Source organism: Labrus mixtus, chromosome 23 (genome assembly GCF_963584025.1).
Source record: "Labrus mixtus chromosome 23, fLabMix1.1, whole genome shotgun sequence".
In the NCBI taxonomy this organism is placed as follows: Eukaryota; Metazoa; Chordata; class Actinopteri; order Labriformes; family Labridae; genus Labrus; species Labrus mixtus.
The window spans coordinates 9,041,874-9,058,405 of NC_083634.1; the positions used below are offsets into that span (position 1 = coordinate 9,041,874).

At 43.5% G+C, this 16,532-nt stretch overlaps 1 protein-coding gene across 2 annotated transcripts; it reads left to right on the forward strand.

Moving 5' to 3' along the window:
• On the forward strand, positions 1–15,433 carry per1b (period circadian clock 1b). 2 transcript variants are annotated; one of them, XM_061031808.1, is made up of 20 exons: positions 1–166; positions 5,271–6,106; positions 6,233–6,486; positions 6,603–6,724; positions 6,975–7,176; positions 7,302–7,496; positions 7,846–7,924; positions 8,123–8,229; positions 8,369–8,522; positions 8,767–9,043; positions 9,221–9,329; positions 9,587–9,749; positions 9,834–9,937; positions 10,203–10,349; positions 11,094–11,426; positions 11,615–12,444; positions 12,550–12,736; positions 12,977–13,190; positions 13,552–13,702; positions 13,798–15,433. In XM_061031808.1, exons 2-20 carry the CDS (start codon positions 5,697–5,699, stop codon positions 14,119–14,121), a joined length of 4,362 nt encoding a protein of 1,453 aa, XP_060887791.1. In that variant the 5' UTR covers positions 1–166; positions 5,271–5,696; the 3' UTR covers positions 14,122–15,433. The 2 variants fall into 2 exon arrangements, with proteins under 2 accessions (XP_060887791.1, XP_060887792.1); XM_061031809.1 differs by lacking the exon at positions 1–166 and adding an exon at positions 2,640–2,869.
• Positions 15,434–16,532: the final 1,099 nt, after the last annotated feature.

Consider the following 16,532-nt stretch of genomic DNA (forward strand, 5'->3'; position numbering starts at 1 on the left):
CTGCGTGTAAACTAGTGCTGGAGAAGAACAGAAACGTTCAGGATAACAGACACAGACAAGTCAGCAAACACAGTCGACGCTGCCGGAATCTATGCTGTTTTCCTTTGGACTTTAGCTATTTCATCGTGAAATATCAAACCTGCTTTCAACTTGAAGCATATTTAAGGTAAGCTGGTTGTTTTGGATTGTTGTCGTGTTTGTCGTGTTTGTCGTGTTTTCTCTGTAGCGTTAGCTAGCATGCTAACGGCTATCAGTGCACCAAAGTCCGAACTGCGGAAATCTCATTTTAATGTCTTAAAATATATTAACTGTCGAGTCATTCCCGTAATTTAAAGGTGAAATATGTGTTCCGTTTTTACTATATGGGTGTTGGACCTCACATAAACTTAATAGGTTAATTTATTAAACACCTCAAACAAACTAAAGGAGTATTTAAACTCGTCCTCACTTCACTGTATTATATTGTTTAAGCAACTACATGAACTTGCTAGTTTAAGTTGAAGACATAAAAATGGATCTTGCACAAGGCTACAACGTGCAGGTTAGGTTCTTAATGTACCGTATGTGTTGTAAACGATAAAGAAAGATTAAATACCATCAGATCAATCACTAAGCACGACATTATCACACGGTTTATTATCTGGAGTAGGACGTGTACATTACCGTAAATCTGTTTAATCTCAAATTGACGCCCCGCACCCTCACACACATCCTGTGTTTGAAATGTGTGCTGGGTTGTCTATATTAATATTTTCTTGTTATAACTATTGAAGCATTACGGCTGTTTCTCTATGTATGTTGTTTACACAGTACATTTTGCCCCCTATGCTCCTAACACACAGAAGATACACGAGTTGGGGGGAATAGCCAATCAGATGATGTTTCATGATTGACAACTGTTGCAATCCACCCATGCACATTTGCTGCATCCGCTGCTTATCCCAGCTTCCTTGTCCTCCTAAATCAGTTGCTCTTGTGTGGGCCATTTGCTTGTGTGTTGTCAGTAGACCACTTTGAATGTCTTTTTTTCCCACACCCAGCAAGTGGTAGGCACAGAGTGACAACCTGGCATCCACACTCTCATCCTGCTAAAGCAAACCCAACATGTCAGTTTTGGCACAAATAGTGACAGGAGAGGTGAGACTACAGGCATGGCAGAGGTGTTGCAAACACCATCATCACATGCATTCAGGGGACTGAGTCATCACTGCAGATAGGAGAAATAATAGGCTATTTACCTGGTGAGTCTTAGACTCTGATACGTGAGATGGAAGAGCAGCAATGCTCCTCATCTATTCTAGTTTGTCCTCAAATTGTGAAAAACGGAACAAGGAAAGAGAGATTTAAGGGAGTGTAGTTTGGTAGTACAGGGAGTGACTGCGTCTTCTATGTTGTTAGAACATAACAAAAGAATCATCTGTCCAGAAACCTGCAATGCTCAGGTATGAAAAAATGCTGTTTGTAAATCTGTGTGATCCGTGCCCACGGATTTGCAATCTTTGACACGATTCATGACAGTGCCATGAAATGGTCTTCTTGGTGAACCCTCACCTGGCTGCCATCTTAAATTTTTTACAAACAACAAATAGGTCTCTTGGGTTTTGGTAGTTTGAGCCAGAACAATCAACATTTGTATTATAAAATGATCGTAATATTATGTTTAGTGATACCTTATTTAGTCCCATAAACAATGTTTCAACGATTTAAACCAGGTTTCACATGCACATGTGATCAGTTTTCTTAATAAAGTCAATGTTAACTCCTTTGCCTATGAGCGACAAACAGTACTGCTATATGTAGTTGGAAGATAGAGAGACTTTAATGAATACTTATAATAATAAGAATAGATAGGAATAAAATAATTTATGCATATGGAGGTGTTTTCATTATACTGTGACAGTTCTTACTAAATTAGTGTCACACAACATACTGAATCGTAATCCATGTATTTTGATATTATTGCCAAATTATAAACAAGCCCTCAGCTCTGTCATTGTCCCCCAAAACAGTTCCACAACTTATTTCTACACTAATTGCCCAAGATAAGACTTAAATGATATTCTAAAAATGTCAGAGCAGTAAATTAGTTTGATGGCATCTTAGGTAGGCCCATGTCTTTTTTTCTCACGAAGTTTCAATATAGACAGAAAATCAAATGTACGCAGATAGGACTATGTTTCGGGCCAAAGTGTGTTTACAATATTTTACTACAACTTAATACCATGTTATGTAATTCTTCCTGCTATAAAGATAAAAATGGCCCTGGTCTGAACAGCTGTTTCCCTGCCAACAAACTCATGCATACCGCGTGTGTCATTGTCCCATAATTGTACATCATGTACTCCGCGCGCTCATTCACATGCGCTGTTCCTGGATCAGCTCGCGCGCCTACCCACATCTTCCCTGTTAAAAGGACAAACCTGGAGTCTGATCTGAGACCAGTTTCTGACACACTTTCTATGAGCCTGAGCTCTATCGCAGGCAGGCAATCCTCTACATGACGCTTGCTCTCATTGGTCTAGCGCTCCGACCAATCAGCGCCCAGCAAGGCTCACCGAAAGCACTGCTTCGTACACGTGCGGTATGTACACTGGAGAGGGGCGGCACCGAGCTGCTTACTGTCAAACACCGGACAGCTACAAGTCGAGCAGTGTGCTTTTATCTATCGGATGTTCATAGCCGTCAAAGGGATTGAAACTCTCTCTTTTTGATTTAAACGCTTTTTCTCTGATATATTGAAACATTTGGATGCGCGGTGTCGTGATTAAGCGGTTTCACAGACGGAGACATTCTCACATGGTCACGCACGGAGCCACGCCACAGTGTCCCGCAGCCTCCGACTGTACTCTGCAGCAAGGGAGTGTTTCAGGTTAGGTCGAGTCTGTTTCTGGTCACTGTTCTGAATAAGGATTGTTATATTGTCTATGTGTGTTAGCAATTAAAAGTGACTGTACATACTGTTACTGGCCTTATGTGTCAGAACTACTCACTGCCCTTTGTAGTGCGAACTATAATGATATCATAGATTGTGTGTTAAAATAGGAAAAAAAAAAATTGCATTGCTTTTCATTTAGAACCACTTTAGATCCACTTCACCAAGACAACACGTGTTCTGCGTCGTGTTTTTTAGACATTGTACATGTTATTGTAATCTAATGTATACAGTCTAAGTGCAGACTGACACATTCACTAGACCTGTAATAATTATTATTTTCATTTTTAATCAAGCAGCCTTTTGTTTTCTTCCAAGATGAAACATTTGCCTTTTTTGTGTTTGAAATATCCAGAGGGAAAAAATGGGGAAAATGTACATCCCTTTCCCCAGGATGCATGACTAGTGCCGTAAAGCCGTACCTTGGCCTGCTGCCAAAATTACATAGAGCAGTAAACAGGCAACTGGGTGCTTTGGAGAGAGGTCATTCTCAATGTTGGAAGTTATTGTGCTTTGAGATTGACATGTGAAACTAATATTTTAAGTTGCTTTAAGTGTATGCCATCTAATCTTGAATGACACTTCAGCCAATCAGACAGTTGAGAAACAGGAGTCGTGTTAGTGGTGGGCAAGTGGTTTGCATCTGTGCCACCCTCAAATTCCCCAGCATGCATTTCACACAGAACAGGACTCGCATAATTAATCTAACGCGGTAGTTGAGAGCAATAACAACCTGTTACAGAAGGAAACGTGAAATCTCAGAAATTGGTGTTTTGTGTGAGTTTTGTGTTCTAAATTAAAGAGCGCTAGAAAGTAGCACAAATGTTTACCTGAGACAGAGGCACTGTTTGCCATCCTATGTAGCCCGTGAGTTCCATATTGTTCCCCACACTAAGATAGCCACTACCTTGCATAAAAAGAGACTATTCTTACTGTGTGCATTTCCTGTGCATAATTGGAGCGGGTGGGCATCAGAGCGGCTCATTCGAGTGCACTGTTGCCTCAGAGTCATGGATTCAAACCTGACCGCGGCTGTTCAGATATGGCAGTGTGTTGGCCCATTGTGTGTGTGGGACTGTAAGGTGAACTGGAAACTGCATGTAGGTGTGAACACCAAGGTCAATGTTGTGCTTTTTTGTGTATTTTATCCTTTTTTGATTATGATTGGCTGTAGAAAACATGAATTTTGGGACACTCAATGTAAACAAATTTGCTGCTACAGTGAGCTTAGCAAGTGGGCGGGCACATCCAGGTATTCGAGTAGCCTGAACACACATCCCAACTGCCACCTCCACCCACAGACATGTGTCTTGCCATCACCCATGGAAGTATGCATGGTTGACAGGCTGCCTCGACACCCACTCACACCCTGCTTGCATATTTCCATTTAATAATTACTCCAGCCCCCTTCTGGTCCTACAAAATCACACAGCTCGGCATGTGCAAGTGTGCATCATCCATCTAACCAAACATAATGTTGATCAGCATTACATGAAGGGCTAGAGGCTCTCTAGTTGCATGTATTGTAGCAGCGTCACCCTGAAATTGAACTTTTTCAACTCCCAGCGGTTGTTACATTTGTTTTAGTTAGTTCCGTTATTTGTTATTAGCGGTTACCCTCGTGTCAGATCTGATGAGCACCAGCCATAATGCGTCACATAAAGCCTACATTTGTCTGAGCCCTCAGCACAGTAAACCTAATTGTAAATGTCCTGAACTAATTCGGCCCCTAAACACATCACACCCCAGGCAGGTGGGGTTGTGGGGCAGCCAGGAGTATACATTTGAAAGGATTTGACGACTTCGTTTGCGTCTGCAGGGATTAAAGGATTATTGGACGTCTCCTTCATACGTGGAATAAATAGCAGGTGACTTTCACTTGCGTAGGTGGAGGCCAGATATAAACTGCTATTCACAAGCAAACTGTAATTTTCTAAACAGCCCTCCTGCAGTTCTATTTGTTGTGACCGCCACCTGGGTAAAAGTGGACTAAGCCGTGACGACCAACAAATGTCCCGTGTTAATTTGGCCTCAGCACAGGTTCACCTGGTCTATATTCAGAGGCATACATACGCACTTGTTGCATTTAAATAAGAGATTATAGTGTGTTCCTTTAAAATGAGGTGATTGTTCACTTTTTGTAATCTGGGTAAAAGCGAAGCTGGAACTAGAGACATTCAAGAGTCAATGAAAACAATTCATGGCCATGTTTGAGTCCTCGAAGGCCAACATGATAAACTGATGATAAGCATTTATTTTGTTAAAGGGAGATACAACACATTATGTAATCCTGCAGCTAATTTCATTTCTTCTTTTCTCTCTTTTTCTGACATCTCAGGTGGCCTTTAACCATCAGAGCAACACATCACAAAAGAGGCGACGAGCAGATACAGAGCAAAGAGATTTTTCTCACCATCTCTCGTCCCATCTGTTGGAGGCGCTTATGCCAAGGCTGTTTCATAAGCAGAAATTAATCTTTGAGGGACACTTCTTCCCTCAAGAAAATAGCTTTTTGGTGATTTGCAACATATTTGCAGCCATCTGAAACTCTGCACTTTTCAAACTCTTATCTACAGGCTGAGAGCCTTTACTTTATTAGTTTTTTAAGTCTGAGAAACAATGAATTTCTCTCCTTAATTTTTTAAAACAAACAGCAACTATGATTCATCCAGGTATACATAGTAGTCCCACTTAAACTTGCTCCTCCTGTTTTCCCCCCGGCTGACAACTTAATCAAGCTGTACCAGCCTCGTCCTACATTAGTATGAGTTATGACAACTCTAAAACGCCCAGCAGCACCACTCGAGGGCGAGTGGCGAGGGCTGAAGAGAAAGAGAACGAGCAGGATGCCGAGTCAGAAGAGTTAAACTCTCCTAAAATCGGCGGTGGCCAGAGCAGTGCCAATGTCAAGACTCAGGAGCAGGGAGGCAAAGCCAGACGTGGCTCCTCTCCCAGCGGAGGGTCAGGATCGGGGAGTTCATCCGGACACTGTAGGGGGGCGAATTCAGACGACATGGACGGACTTTCAAGCGGGAATGACTCCGGAGAAAGAGAAAGCGAGGGAGGGATGGACAGGGAGAACGGGTCACGTGGGCGGCAGTCAACGCGAAGCTCAAACAGCTCAAACGGGAAGGACTCTGGGATGATGCTAGAAACTACAGAGAGCAACAAGAGGTGAGAGAAGAAGTCAGGAGAAATGTTTTGCTTTAATAAAAGACGGACCTTGTCTCTCAGGCTTTTCCTAACATATACTCCCTTGATGTCAGGCTCTTCACTTTACCTTCTCCTTTTCTCCCACAGCTCAAACTCCCAGAGCCTCTCCCCCCCCAGTGGCTCTCTGGCCTACAGCCTGTTGTCCACCGGCTCAGAGCGAGACCCCCCCTCCACCTCCGGCTGCAGCAGCAACCAGTCGGCACGGGTCCAGACCCAAAAGGAGCTCATGAAGGCCATCAAGGAGCTGAAGCTGCGTCTGCCGAGCGAGCGCACGACCAAGGGTCACTCCAGCACCCTGAATGCACTCAAATACGCCTTGCAGTGTGTTAAACAAGTGCGAGGTGAGAGAGCGTTATTTTTCTTCTTCTAACTTTAGCAGTCTGCGGTTAGTGTGTGATGTAATTTTAACTTTACCCCAATTCACCCACTGACTGATCTTGTTTTGAATCCATTCCAGCTAACAAGGAGTTCTACCATCAGTGGAGCGTAGAGGAGTGTCATGGCTGCAGTCTGGACTTGTCTGCCTTCACTATTGAAGAGCTTGACAACATCACCTCAGAATACACACTCAAAAACACTGTAAGTTTATACAATCAATGGTACAGTTAATCAAAGCACTTACCCGTAGTTTAGTGTTTGTAATAAGGGGTCGCAACATAGTGGTGTTTGGGGGATGTCTTTCTAAAGAATGTGGATAAATTAAATTCTGCTGCAGTCCCAAGTAGCTTTTGCTTTTCTAGAGTTCAGGAAAAGCTTTTTATTCAATTCACTTAGCCACCCAACACAAAATCTCATTATCTCATCTCCTCTTCTGTTTTTCTCTCTTTAGGACACTTTCTCCATGGCAGTGTCTTTCTTGTCAGGCAAGGTCGTGTACGTTTCACCTCAGGGCTCATCTCTGCTGCGCTGCAAACCAGAGTGTCTCCAGGGGAAAATGTTTTCTGAGCTTTTAGCCCCCCAGGATGTCAGCACTTTCTACAGCGGCACGGCACCCTGCCGCCTGCCACCCTGGGCCTCCTGCATCGGGTCTGGTAAGCAGAATGAAATTTGGGAAAAGGGGTTGAAGAAAAATATTGTTTGTCGTGAGATGGTGTAGCAGGAAATCAGAAGTATTTTTTTTTTAAATGTCTGACTCTCTCCATCTCTGTCCCTCCAGCCTCATCTCCAGCAGATTGCACTCAGGAGAAGTCAATGTTCTGTCGCATCAGTGCAGACAAGGCGCAGGGCAGAGAGATGCGTTACTACCCATTCCGCCTCACGCCCTACCAACTCACCATCAAAGACTCAGATGTTGCAGAGCCTCAGCCCTGCTGCCTGCTCATCGCAGAGAGAGTCCACTCTGGATATGAAGGTATTTGTCGTTTGAATCTCTCCATACTTACTTAGATAAGAGCCTTCCTTAATCATAAAGCTAGTTTCAGTATAGCCAAGTAATGGTGTTCCTAACTTGTCATTTTATCATTTTTAAGAAGTTTAACATGCTCTTGATTTGATCAGTATGTACAGAAATCAAAGTGGCTTGAGACAGACTGAGTCTAAGTCACATTTTCCTCTGAATATGGATCTTATTTATAGACACCAAATGACTCAATAACTCTCCAAACTGCATCTAAATGTTAAATTATTTATTCAGATTATATATTTGAGTTTATCACTCGGCCTGTCCTCTAAACACGACTCTAATCTGTTGTTCCTCTCAGCTCCTCGTATTCCTCCAGACAAGAGGATCTTCACCACCAGTCACACTCCCAGCTGCCTCTTCCAGGAGGTCGACGAGAGGTCAGTGAGCTTGAGCACTCATAAGATGGTTTACTGATGTGATGCCTTCTGGGAAAAGTGTTTTTCAAAACGATCAAATAATTACTGTGCACATGAGTGAATGTAGCTGGAGATAACAACAGTAGTAGTTTTCTGCTCTAGGACTGTAATAAAAATACTTTTCATGTCTAACAGTGGGTAAACATCTTGTATTTTCAGGGCGGTTCCATTGTTAGGTTACCTGCCTCAGGACTTAGTGGGAACACCAACCCTGCTCTACATCCACCCTGACGACAGGCCCATGATGGTCGCCATTCACGAAAAAAGTGAGTCTGTCCAGCACTAATCTCTGGATTCAATGTACCTGCTGTTCACATAAATCAGGCATGAGAAAAGTACCTTTTTTCTTATGAATCATTTCTTTAAAGTCATATTAACATTACTCCCTCTCTTATCTGTCTTCAGTCTTTCAGTTTGCAGGGCAGCCGTTTGAGTATTCTGCCCTGAGGATGTGCGCCCGAAGCGGGGAATACCTGACCATCGACACCAGCTGGTCTTCCTTTGTGAACCCCTGGAGCCGCAAAGTGGCATTCATTGTAGGACGGCACAAAGTCAGAACGTAAGATTATTGATTCATTTTGCCTTCTTGGAAAAACAGTTCTGAGTTGTCAGTTAGCAGAAAAAGCCTTAAGATTACAGGCACATGTTTTGGTATGAAGTTGTAGACATTGTGTACATTTAAAATGGATAACTTATCAAAAAAGTTTGAACATAAATCAAATATTTGTAAACTGTTGATTTGAATCTCTGTTCCAGTCTTGGTCTTCTTACCTACCGTGTCTCTTGCGCTCTAACATTTCCAGGAGCCCTTTGAATGAAGACGTGTTCACGATGCCGCAGAGCTGCGAGAGTCGGGTCACCACGCCCGATGTTGTCCAGCTGAGCGAGCAGATCCACCGGATACTGGTGCAGCCGGTGCACAGCGGCGGCTCTCAGGGCTACAGCTCCCTCGGCTCCAGTGGCTCAAGAGGCTCCCGACGCTCACACCAGCAGCACCTCAGTGCCTCCGCTGCCTCGTCCAGCGACAGCAACGGACCCGCCATGAAACAGGCTGCTGCCGTAGTGGCTCTACACAAACCAGTGAGTCTCAATGTGAAACCAGTGGCTTTAAATCTGCCTACATTTTAGTCGCCCGGTTACTGGTTGGGGGAAGAAAAGTTGTCCTGATTTGGTACAATATGCCTGATACTTCAGACTTTCAGCTTTGTTATGTCATGTTGTTTATAAATCTTGTGCTGTTTTTTTTTTTTTCTCCAGATGACGTTCCAGCAGATCTGCAAAGATGTTCACATGGTGAAGACGAGCGGACAGCAAGTGTTTATCGAGTCCCGTAACCGGCCACTGCCAAGAAAAAACACTAATGGAGGTAAATAACAGCACAGAGACAAATACAGGTCAAACAAAGCAATGGATGATTGATGGAGATTTTTTTTTTGCAGTTAGCAAATCCTCTTCCAAGTTATAAATTCAAGAAGCACATTTAATACTTTTTTTGGTTTCTGAATTTCTTTTTCCGGGGCATCCTGTAGCCTCATGATTATGCACCATGTACAAGCTTTAAAAAAATGTCACAGAGCAGATTAGGAACCAGTCATCTAAACTCTCTCTGGATTCCTCATCCAGGTGCAGCAGGCATCCGAGCCGTCTCCAATCGGGACCCAATCAGAGGTCTGATCGACGATCTGACCAAACCTCCCAAAGCTCTTGTCCCTCCAGCGCTCGTTCGTAAGGATCCTCCCGCTGGATACTCCTACCAGCAGATCAACTGTCTGGACAGCATCATAAGGTACGAGCTCAAGCATAAAAAGCTCTTATATGGCTATTGTTAAGTTTATAATCACTCATCTAACTATGATTCATCTCTGTGCAGGTACTTGGAAAGCTGTAACATTCCTAACACCGTAAAAAGAAAGTGCGGCTCGTCCTCATGTACCTCCACCTCTGATGAGGACAAACAGGATGCAAACTGCAAAGGTACTTATTCTTTTACTTTCAAAATAACTTGTTTAAGTGTTAACATAGTTTTTAATGTAGAAAATGTTTCATGTTTATTTCATTATTATTTTTTTGTATATTAACCACCTAAAATACTGTGAAAATGTTTTTGTTCTTGTTACTGAATATGAAATGTCTGGACAGATTGTCCACCAATAAGCATGCTTGTGTTTGTATGTGCTCGTCCAGACGATTATACTGATATCTCTCAAACTGACCCTGTCACACTCGTGTCTCTCTACAGGTGGTTCAGTTAGCCTCATAGGTGAACCACCTCCTCTGCCCCATCTGACCATGGCCACAAAGGCAGAGAGCGTAGCCTCAGACCCTTCGCAGTGTAGCTTCAGCAGCACCATCGTGCATGTGGGAGACAAGAAGCCACCTGAGTCAGGTGGGGACCCTCCACACTCACACTCTCTGAACCCTCTAGTGTGCCTCTCAGCAGCTTGTTTCTGTGAAATGACAACATGATGTCCTTGAATCTTTTTAAAAGTAAAACATCTTGCCCAGATCTTTTTCTCAGGAAACCTTTTCTCTTTTGTTGACAAAACACACTTTGATGCTGTTTTTTATGATACTACCTTCATTTTCTTTGCAAACACAAAGCTCAGATTGGTATTTACATCTACGAAGGTTTTAAGAATTATCTTTCAGAAACGTGTAGCGGCATGTGATAAAACTGCAGATTTAAGGTAACCTGTTTTATGCTTTAATCTGTTTTATCCTTATTCTCTCTGCTTGCTTTTTTAAATTCTTGCTGTCTAGTTTTTTACTTTTACCTCATGTATGTTTTCTGCAGTTTCCTCTCTCTTTTTGTCTGTTATAGTAAGACAATTTAGCTTTTTCTTGATAATGTTCAATGAGAACATCTAGTTACATTAGCATAATTACAAAAGAGTCTTATATTCTGTAAACTAACATAGCTCTAATTAAACCTAAGTAAAACAGGCTAAAATTAGCAGCTCTATGCCAATGGTATTAGCAGATAGAGTAAGGATGAAGCATCAAAGTCAATGAGTGTTAACTTTTCATTTCTCAGAAGAAGCAGGAAAATAATTCTCTTTTATTTCTTCTTTCAAAAAGTTGCAAAACAGCGATCTAAAACTGCTCTCTATTTCTTCTTCTCCCGTCTCAGACATCATAATGGAGGATGCTCCCACAACACAGCTCACTCCCTGTACGACCACACCAACTCGCCCCGCCATCACGCCGCCTCCTCCTCCTCCTCCCCCTCACGCATCGCCTCTCCCCCAAACTGGTCAGCCAGAGAGGGACAGCTGGAGAAGTGGAGGGAGCAGTGGAGGAGGGCGGATGGGTCTGACCAAGGAGGTATTGTCCGCCCACACGCAGCAGGAGGAGCAGGCGTTCCTCGACCGCTTCAAAGACCTCAGCAAGCTGCGAGTGTTTGATCAGACATCATCTTCTGGTATGCGATGCCACAACGCGGCTGCCAACCCTCTGTCACGAGGTACAAACGCACTGCTCACATGCACAAACAAGTCATGTCATTAATCTTTGATTTGATACTTTTGATACCTTTCTAGGCCAGCTAAAGAATAGAACTGTTGGTCTTGGGCCTTGCTCAGGATGGTCAGAAGACTTGAAATTGATTGTGAAAAATGTAAATTAAATAACTTCTCCATTTGTTTCTCCCAGGAGTGCGTTGTTCCCGAGATTACCCGGCCGCAGGAAGCAGCACAGGTCACAGACGTGGTCGCGGCGGTAAAAGGCTGAAGCCTCAGGAGTCTTCAGACCAGCACAGCTCTATGGGCCGTAGTGGAAGCCAGCTGGACAACAGAATCGGCACAGCCCCCCTACCCCTCAACATGCCTCTGGGACCCCCAACAAACTCTTCCTCCTGGCCGTCTGTTGGCTCCCAGGCCAGCATTCCCTCTGCCCCCTTCGCTCCAGGAATGCTTCCCATCTACCCGATGTACCCCCCAATCACACAGCCATTCCCTCAGGCCGTCCCTATCCCCGATCCCTCACGTTTCCCCATCCCTCAGATGGTCCCTCCCCCCCAGATGGTTCCCCCCACCCAAATGGTGCCTCCAATGATGGCCCTGGTGCTACCCAATTACATGTTTCCCCAGATGGGAGCTCCTATCTCCCAAGCAGTCCCCACACCCGGACACTTCTACAACCCAAACTTCTCATTCCCCATCAACGCCCCTGCTTCCATTTCCAACCCCGTCCACGTTCCCATCCCAACTACCTGCGCCCCCTCCCGTAGCAGCACCCCTCAGTCCTACAGTCATACACCAGCCGACCGTGAGGGTGCAGAGTCCCCTCTCTTCCAGTCCCGATGCTCCTCACCTCTGAACCTCCTGCAGCTAGAGGAGTCGCCGAGCAACCGCTTAGAGGTCGCCACAGCTCTTGTGGCATCACAACAAGCCACGCCTTCTGTGCAAGGCGGGGCAACTCAGCCGCTACAGAGCTCGGCCAATCAGGGAATCTCTGATGAAACCTCCAAGGAGAATGAGAATGTAAGTTCCCAGAATTTCAGGAGTGGATGTTAAGATTACATTTAAAAAAAAAAAAAAGAAACAATAAAACTAAATAAAAATATATTCTTTTTTTCTCCTCATTAGGGTGAAACTAATGAGTCCAACCAAGACGCCATGTCCACCTCCAGCGACCTGCTCGACATGCTGTTACATGAAGACTCCCGCTCCGGCACCGGCTCGGCTGCCTCTGGTTCGGGGTCCTCAGGTACCAGGTCCTCTGGTTCGGGGTCCGGGTCCAACGGCTGCAGCTCCTCCGGAACCAGCGGCACCAGTAAGTAGACTCATCTTTACAGACTTAGATCACTTCATAACTAGATTTTAATCACAAAGGAATGTAGTTAGAAATGATTTTGTGCTAGGGGTTTCAATTTTCAAACAGTCTTGGTCACAGCAACAGTTAGGATGAACATTACTTAACTTACTTTGAACTAATCGATTTTAAAGGTTTACCTGTGAAATAAAACAAATGAGACCTGTTTTCTTACACACATTTCCTTCTTGGTGCTTCCAGGCAGCAGTCAGGGCAGCCACACCAGCAAGTACTTTGGCAGCATCGACTCATCGGAGAACGATCACTCCCGTAAACAGACAGCAGGGGGCAGCAGCAGCGGTGGAGGAGATGGTGGCGAGGAGCAGTTTATCAAGTGTGTCCTGCAGGACCCCATCTGGCTTCTGTTGGCAAACACCGATGATAAAGTGATGATGACGTACCAGCTGCCTGTCAGGTAAAACACTGGGCATAATGTGACCATAGAAAACAGAACTACTGTTACTTTACAGACCTTCTTAAACGCTTGGGACTTTTAAAATGTCAATTCAAATGCTTTTAGAATTTACTATTCTTAGTACCTATTGTAGGGGGCAAATTTATAGAAGCCTTTGAATTTAAGCCATATATTAATTCCTACAATATTGTTTGGATGGAAGTGTAGAAGATTAGTCTAAAACTTTTAAAGTTGTTCAACAGAATTTGTACCTTAATTATTTTCAAATCATCAAAAATTATATAAAGCCCTCCTAACACTTCACATTTAACAGCTAGCAGACTATCAGAAATTAACAAATGTCCTGTATTTTGCCTCACAGGGATATGGAGACAGTGCTGCGAGAGGACCGCGAGGCCCTGAGGAGCATGCAGAAGCATCAGCCTCGTTTCAACGAGGAGCAGAAGAGGGAGCTGAGCCAGGTGCACCCCTGGATCCGCACAGGACGCCTGCCACGAGCCATCAACATCTCTGTGAGTATTTTTATTTGGATACATTAATAAAGCATGAATGAAAAAACACAAAGAACTTAAAAGTTAATAACTGTATCATTTTTTGTCTCTCTCAGGGCTGTGCAGGCTGCAAGTCTCCGCCCACCGTGCCTGCCGTCGCTCCGTTCGATGTAGAGATCCACGAGATGGAGCTGTGCAGCGTGCTCAAAGGTCAGGAAGATGGCAGCAAAGGGAAGAAAAATCTCTGCGAGACAGCCATGGATGAAGCTCATCCTGATGACGTGGATGAAGAAGAAGAGGAGGAAGAAGAAGTGGAGCAGAAGAACACAAAAACACTTCATAGCAACCAGGAAATGTCAGCGGAGGAGCTGAGAGCGTGCTCAGAGGCAGTTGAGGGAAAAGCGGAGGCTCAACAGGCTGAATCTCACATGACACACTGAGTTGGTTGCCAAAGATAAAGAGTACTATCATGAATATTCGCTGCTGGTATGCAGGTAAAGTGCACCTTCCAGGACCTTCCGGCACCCGAACAGCACTGCACAGGGTGCCGGGTGTTAAATATGCACCTTCCAAGACCTTTCCCTATCTGGGACATCGTTACACTTGTAAGATGTTAAAAGTTTAAGGTGCATATTCTGAAAGGAAACTTCCATGAACTGAACGACAGGTCAGGTTGGACACTTGGCCGTGTTCATTCTCCGTGAAGTTAAATGACAGCACACCAGGCCCGTTGTATGAGCGCATATTAAATGCCTTGGAAGCCACATGACACGCACAAGTGTTTTTGTCCCTTTTGTTTCTCTTCAGCTGCCCTTGTAGCTCCTGAAATATTTATTTAAGTTGTAAATTAATCAGAGAGGACGAAGGGGAATGTGTTGCATAAAAGGCGCCTTTACTTAAAGATGGATGTTCTTCACCACAGTGTCCTCCTCGATGACTTCATCTCTCCTGCTCACGAGGAAAGAAGGGAGTTCATCTGTGACTTTTCTTGTTGATTGATTCCCAGCAAGATCCGTTTTTCTCACTCAGACTCAAAGTTCTTTTTTTTTTATGTAAAAAGTTTGTCTGAACTACAGAAAAAGCAACTTTGACTCACGAGTCAAAATGTACAGTAAGAACCAGGTTTATTTTGTAAACAATGTGTATATTTTTATACTTTATCCACTGCAAAGACGAGTATGTGTATACTGTAAAATAAGAAAAAACCAGGACAGAAATCTTCGCAGTTTTGAAATTGCAGCAGAAAAAAACAATCACTTTCACGGTCTCTGAACAGAGATGACGTTTATTTTCTCACGACAAGGCAATCTTGTTGCTTTTCTTGAGCAATGTGCAGTTAAAATCGTGGGGAAACGTGGCAATCACCTGGAGACCAACCTGGACTTTTTAAGGTTGCTCCTCGGCAGGGCATTAGTAGGTGCATTTGTGTGGGAAAAGAACAACGTCTGTCTGAAGAATCACAGACAGTATTTCCATCCCAAGAGGCTGAGATGGCTTTTGTGTTGCCGGTGCTTTGCCCATGGTGATGGGTGTATTTGAAAGAGGAGGACTGGACTCTCTGAACTCTCTGGAGAGCTTGGAGAGTGTAAACTATCTTTCTTTCCTCTCTGTCCTGTTACTCTCTTTCTCTGTGGCACTGTTCTGGTCATGTGATATCCTATGCTTTGTCAGTGGTGTTTGCAACAGTTTCTTAATATTTTTGTGAAAATTCTTTGTACAAAAAAAGACAATAAAATGACTTGAAATGTAAAATCTTGCTCCAATTTATTGTCTCCTGCTGTTAGTTTTATGATTACATCTTTTCGCAGCGTATTTTCGTTGGCGGGTGTTTTGCAACAGTTGGCGTGGATACACAGAACTGTCTGGAATGAGCTGAACTAAGAGTGGATCAGGGCAGCTGCTTTCCTCACAGAACCACAGTCTGCTTCTATCCAGCTGTGGCTTTAACCCCGAGTGGTCACCGCAGCCTAAAAAAGACAAAGACATGCCCTCTTTTAGGTAAACACAAAGCTGGAAAGCTGACTTCATTGAACTTCACGATCAACAGTGGCCGCAATCATTTTCATGTCATGTTTGTCATATTGTGAGGCAGCTTATGCTAATTAACTATTTGTACTAGTTTTGAGTCACATTCATGTACTTAAACCTTTATTTAAAATAATGATGGTCCTCTTCTCCTGCCAAACGTATTTCATATTGCAGTAGAACCAGTTTTCTTTCCTCCATATTTACTTTTATTGGACCAATCTTAGTTTCTATTTTCAACATGTATTTTTCATTCTTTCCTACATTTAAACTGAACTCCTTCACCCGCTACGCTACTAATTGAACTGAACTTTAATTTAGTGTAAAGGAATTTAATCCTCATAATAACCTTTATTTTCAGAGTAAATTGTGTGTGCCCAAGTGATTTCCAAAGCAGTTTATTATGTTAGCAGTTCTGTGAGCTGGATGTGTGCAGTTGGTGCTAGCAGATAATAGCATGATGACCCAGCAGATTAGTTAGCATGGACACAAAGCAGAGCTAGGCTTGAAAGTTGTATTTTATTATTGGATAAATAAGTATTTGAGTATTTGTTTAGCCACAAACGGTACAACACCTCTTAACATACAAGAGTTTAAGTAAGAAAAAAGACACATGTACAGTAGGAGATGCATCGGCAAGGCTTATAAATTAAGAATGTATATTACACTGTGATGTCATAAAGACAAGCCATGAGCTCCCACACCCCTATCAGTGAATGCTCACCTGCTACAATTATTCATGAATTACACTAACAATTCTGTCTTTTATTTTGTTCTCATTTGTTAGGTTAGGGATTTGTAGTAAGTCTAATTTCGTCAAATCTTG

Coding starts and splice junctions, on each gene's coding strand:
- per1b (XM_061031808.1), top strand. CDS start 5,697: ATGAGTTATGACAACTCTAAAACGCCCAGCAGCACCACTCGAGGGCGA. Junction 9,044..9,220: donor TAGTGGCTCTACACAAACCA/GTGAGTCTCAAT, acceptor TTTTTTCTCCAG/ATGACGTTCCAGCAGATCTG. Junction 13,703..13,797: donor CACGAGCCATCAACATCTCT/GTGAGTATTTTT, acceptor TGTCTCTCTCAG/GGCTGTGCAGGCTGCAAGTC.